This window comes from Olea europaea, unplaced genomic scaffold (genome assembly GCF_002742605.1).
Source record: "Olea europaea var. sylvestris unplaced genomic scaffold, O_europaea_v1 scaffold1883, whole genome shotgun sequence".
Lineage (NCBI taxonomy): Eukaryota > Viridiplantae > Streptophyta > Magnoliopsida > Lamiales > Oleaceae > Olea > Olea europaea.
In genome coordinates, this window is record NW_019236630.1 from 135,995 (window position 1) to 141,468 (window position 5,474).

General features: G+C 35.3%; 1 protein-coding gene across 1 annotated transcript; it reads left to right on the plus strand.

Annotated features, from left to right (window-relative positions):
* The first annotated feature begins 1,174 nt into the window (after window positions 1–1,174).
* LOC111378858 (LRR receptor-like serine/threonine-protein kinase RCH1) lies at window positions 1,175–5,168 on the plus strand. Its single transcript, XM_023002143.1, has 2 exons — window positions 1,175–4,143; window positions 4,608–5,168. Exons 1-2 carry the CDS (start codon window positions 1,227–1,229, stop codon window positions 5,120–5,122), a joined length of 3,432 nt encoding a protein of 1,143 aa, XP_022857911.1. The 5' UTR covers window positions 1,175–1,226; the 3' UTR covers window positions 5,123–5,168.
* The last annotated feature ends 306 nt before the right edge of the window (window positions 5,169–5,474 follow it).

The following is a 5,474-nucleotide window of genomic DNA, read 5'->3' on the forward strand; positions in this document are numbered from 1 at the left end:
CAATTTGATATTTTGAGCTACCATTTTTTTCTTTTCGTTTTTCTTAAAATTTTTGGCAATGATTTTTCAAAGAAACTTGTTAATTCTTTGGTAAAAAGCTACAAAATTTAACCTCTATTTGGTGTTAATTAAAATTTTACATCAAAATTAACAATTAATTTTAGTCACAAATTTCATGATACCAACAACTTTTCAATAATATATTTTATCAACTTTTATCAAAATTTACTAAAATTTGATTTAATCTACAACAAACAAAGGTTTATTAAAATATTTATGTGTATTCTCGCTGTTAATGATATTTTTCACATTTAGCCGAAATGTAAATAAATATCTAAGAGCTTGAGATAAAAAGAACTCCGAATATGGTTACAAAGTTCATTAAGCTCCAATTAATATTTCGATCGATTAAAACTAAAAATTAGCACATAGATTTCAAGATTAATCTATTCAAACATACAATCATCTTGTGGGAGAACGTTAAAAAATAAATTCAATATCCATTAAATACTTAAATATAGATCGAAAAATAAGGATTTGATCCACTCCTATTAAAAATTTTGACTTTTTAAGATGAAACATCAAGTTTTAATACTTATTATTTTCGCTGTATTTTTGTTTATTCATCTATAAAGTGTAAGAAGTACTGTTAGTTTACGACTCAAGCTCAATCATAATATCTTAATCTCTGTTTAGTATTGTGTGTATTTTAAATTGTACATTTGAAACATTATGAAGAAGTTTGAGGGTGCCAAAGGGAAAAAAGCCAGAAGAATCCACATGCATAAACCAGAAGATAACATTACTTCTATTTTTCTTGAACAATTTATAGTCAAAAATCTTTGAAATGAAAGTGAATTCAAAGATAAAGAGAAAGATTGCAATAAACATATTGTCATAATAATAAATTTGGCTCAAGTACCAAAACAAAACCATTGATATGAGTAGATTGAAAAGAGGAAAACGATGCAAAAACACATGGTTCAAAATAATAAAATATAGAGAAAGGACAGAACACAGAACCCCGAGGTAGAAATCAGTGGAGTAGGAGGTGGTGGTGGAGCTGCCTATTCCTTAATTAACTGTCTCTTCTTTTTCCTTTCCTTTCCTTTCTTTTGAATTTTTTTTTAATTTTTTTTTTGTAGTTAAATATATGTATTATTTTTTGAATATATTCACAAATTTGCATGAGCTTCAAGAAAAACTGGTTTGGGATTTGAAGCCAAATGCAAATGCCGATGTCGAGGCAATTAATCTTGAACAACACGAATTTCCTCCACTATTTCTGCTATTTCTTCCTTCTTTTGCTAAAAAATTTTCCCCACAATGTCAATGCAGCAAATATTGAAGTTCTTGTACTGTTTTCATGGCTCCATTCTTCTCCTTCACCACCTTCTTCGTTTTCAAATTGGAACCCACAGGACTCAAATCCATGTGAATGGGCATTCATTAAATGTTCTTCAGATAATTTTGTTACAGAAATTGATATTCAATCCATTCAGTTTGCTGTTCCTGTTCCTTCTAATTTTTCCTCTCTTCATTTTCTTGAAAAACTTGTCATTTCTGGTGCAAATCTAACTGGAAGAATCCCACCTGAAATTGGAGAATGTATTTCTCTTAAAACCCTTGACTTAAGTTCAAATAATCTTGTGGGAAGTATTCCAGGAACCATTGGGAAGCTTCAAAAACTGGAGGATTTGATACTGAACTCTAATCAACTCACAGGAAAAATCCCATTAGAGATTGGGAATTGTATCAGCCTTAGAAATCTTTTGGTATTTGATAATAAGCTCAGTGGGAATCTGCCTGTTGAGTTGGGAAAAATTATTTCTTTAGAAGTTATAAGGGCTGGAGGGAATAAGGACATTTATGGGAAAATCCCTGATGAAATTGGGGATTGTCAGAATTTGGAAGTTCTGGGCTTGGCTGATACAAAAATTTCTGGCTCTATCCCTGCTTCATTGGGTAAGTTGAAAAATCTTCAAGTTTTTTCAGCTTATACTACAATGCTTTCAGGGGAAATTCCACCAGATTTAGGTAACTGTTCAGAGCTAGTTGATTTGTATTTGTATGAGAATAATCTTTCAGGTTCACTTCCAGGAGAGTTGGGGAAGCTTCAAAAACTGCAGAAAATGTTGCTATGGCAGAACAATTTGATGGGCTCTATTCCTGATGAAATTGGGAATATCAAAAGTTTGGTCATTCTTGATCTTTCACTGAATTTTTTTACAGGAAGTATTCCTTGGTCTTTAGGGAATCTTTCAAATCTTGAAGAGTTGATGCTCAGTAGCAACAATATTTCCGGTTCTATCCCAACTAGCCTTTCCAATGCCACTAGCTTAATTCAATTTCAGTTTGATGCTAATCAGATTTCCGGTTCAATTCCATCAGCACTTGGATTTCTGACACAGATGGAGGTGTTTTTTGGGTGGGGTAACAAGCTTGAAGGAAGCATTCCTACGGCATTGGCAGGGTGTACAAGTCTTCAGGCGTTGGATTTGTCACACAATGCTCTTACTGGTAGTTTGCCCCCTACACTTTTTCAGCTTAAAAATTTAACTAAGCTTCTCTTGATTTTTAATGATATTTCGGGTTTTATTCCTCAAGAGTTAGGTGATTGCAACTCCCTTATTCGTTTAAGACTTGAAGGCAATAAAATCAGTGGACAAATCCCGAAAGAAATCGGTTTTTTGAACAACCTCAGTTTTCTTGACCTCTCTAGAAACCATCTTAGTGGATCACTCCCTAATGAAATTGGCAATTGCAAAGAACTGCAGATGCTGAACCTTGCCAACAATTCGTTTAGTGGCAATCTGCCAAGTTCTCTATCTTCTCTTAGTAAGCTCGAGGTATTGGATGTTTCCATGAATCAATTCGTTGGTCAAATTCCAGGGAGTTTTGGTGAACTTTTTGCCCTTAACAGACTCATTCTTAGCGGCAATTCCTTATCTGGGAAAATCCCATTGACCTTGGGGCATTGTTCGAGGCTTCAATTGCTTGATTTAAGCAGCAATGGGCTGTTTGGCAGCATCCCGGTGGAAATATTTGAAATTGAGGCCTTAGAAATTGCTTTAAATTTGAGCTGGAATATCTTGACAGGGGTAATTCCACCTCAGATAAATGCTCTCAATAAGCTTAATGTATTAGACCTTTCACACAACAAGCTCGGAGGAGATTTGATGGCTCTTTCGGGGCTTGTGAACCTTGTTTCCTTGAATGTCTCCCATAATAATTTCACAGGCTATCTCCCGGACAATAAACTGTTCAGACAGTTATCAGCAACTGAACTTTCTGGCAATCAAGGCTTGTGCACTGGAGGGCACGACTCGTGTTTCCTAAGCAATGTACAAGGTATGGGAATGCCACATGATAGAAATATTACATTTTCTTGGAGACTCAAACTGGCTATTGCGTTGCTCGTTGTTTTGACAGTAGCCTTAGCAGTTCTTGGAGTATTAGCACTTCTTAGAGTTAGAAAAATGAATAAAGCAGACAATGATTCTGAATTAGGAGGTGGCGATTCAATGTCTTGGAAATTCACTCCATTCCAGAAGCTGAATTTCTCAGTCGAGCAAGTTTTGAAATGTCTAGTGGAAGCAAATGTGATTGGTAAAGGGTGTTCTGGGATTGTTTACCGAGCAGAACTAGATAACGCAGAAGTCATTGCGGTGAAGAAGCTATGGTCAACTACAATAGAAGCTGGTTATAATTGTCAAAATGATAGATTGGGGATTAATGGAGTTCGTGATTCCTTTTCAACTGAGGTTAAGACACTCGGTTCAATCCGGCATAAGAATATTGTAAAGTTCTTAGGTTGCTGCTGGAATCAGAACACAAGGTTGCTCATGTACGATTACATGCCTAATGGAAGCCTAGGAAGTCTCCTTCACGAACGCAGTGGAGGCTGCTTGGAGTGGGACGTGAGGTACCGGATTATATTAGGTGCAGCTCAAGGTTTGGCTTACCTACATCATGATTGTGTACCTCCCATTATTCACAGGGACATCAAAGCCAACAACATTTTAATTGGCTTTGATTTTGAGCCTTATATCGCTGATTTTGGACTTGCCAAACTTCTTGATGATGGAGGCTTTGGTCTGTCCTCCAACACCGTTGCTGGTTCCTACGGTTATTTTGCTCCAGGTGAGTTCACATTCTCAAACAAGAAAAATACACGTTCAAGTTCAATTCTATCCCGTACGCATTCTAAATTAGACGAATGTATAACTCAACAAGCCATAAAATTGTACTTTGTGTTGGAGATGTCTGAAAAAAAAGTCCTAAATCAACTGGAAATGTAATTGTCTTAGGTTTATAAGGAGTTTGTACTTTTACTTCTATTGTTCCACTTTATTTATCAGTGTGTGCTAGTGATCTTTCCCAACCGTTCAATTCTATCCCGTACGCATTCTAAATTAGACGAATGTATAACTCAACAAGCCATAAAATTGTACTTTGTGTTTGTGTTGGAGATGTCTGAAAAAAAAGTCCTAAATCAACTGGAAATGTTTGTCTTAGGTTTATAAGGAGTTTGTACTTTTACTTCTATTGTTCCACTTTATTTATCAGTGTGTGCTAGTGATCTTTCCCAACATTTTGATGTGCAGAGTGTGGATTCATGAGGAAAATAACAGAAAAGAGCGATGTTTACAGCTATGGTGTTGTTGTACTCGAAGTTCTAACGGGAAAGCAACCAATAGATCCTACCATACCCGAAGGACTTCACATTGTAGATTGGGTGAGGCAGAAAAGGGGTCGAATAGACATGTTCGACTCAAGCTTACGAGCTCGGCCAGAACCCGAGATTGAAGAAATGATGCAAACCTTAGGAGTGGCTATGCTTTGTGTTAACCCATCCCCCAGTGACCGGCCTACGATGAAGGATATAGCAGCAATGCTGAAGGAGATAAGGCATGAAAGAGAGGAAAATTTGAAAGCCAATTCTTCGAATCTCAAAGGCTCAGTTAGTGATGGACAAGAAACTAAGAGCTCCAACGGAGGTTCATCTTCAACAATGAGCTTGTATTTGCAAAGCAATAATTCAAGCTTTTCTGCATCTTCATTACTAAATTCTGGTTCCTCCAACGGAAAATTTGGTTTGCAAAATAATAGACGCTACTAATTTGTTGTAATTTTAACAGAGATCACTGCTTTTTATTCCTCTCTAATGTAGTAGTTATTATTATTATTATTATTATTATTATTATTATTATTATTATTCATGTGCTTCATGAGTTTTGCTTTAGCTTTGAAAAATTTCATAAATTTAGCCCTTTGAGCACTGTTTGAGGGAAAATTGTATTTTCTAAAGTGATTTTTTTGAAGAATATGTGATTAAAAAAGTAAGGAAAAAGTTTTCAATTTACGTGTAAAATATTTTATTGGAATTAAGAAAAATAAATTTTGAAAATATGAGTTTTAAAAAAATGGGGCTCAAACAAGGAATTAAGTGTGTTTCATTGCATTTATTTTTC

Excerpts from the sequence above, each read along its gene's own strand:
- LOC111378858 (XM_023002143.1), top strand. The coding sequence starts at position 1,227 with ATGCAAATGCCGATGTCGAGGCAATTAATCTTGAACAACACGAATTTC. Across the intron at positions 4,144-4,607 it reads CTACGGTTATTTTGCTCCAG|AGTGTGGATTCATGAGGAAA; the intron begins GTGAGTTCACAT and ends TTTGATGTGCAG.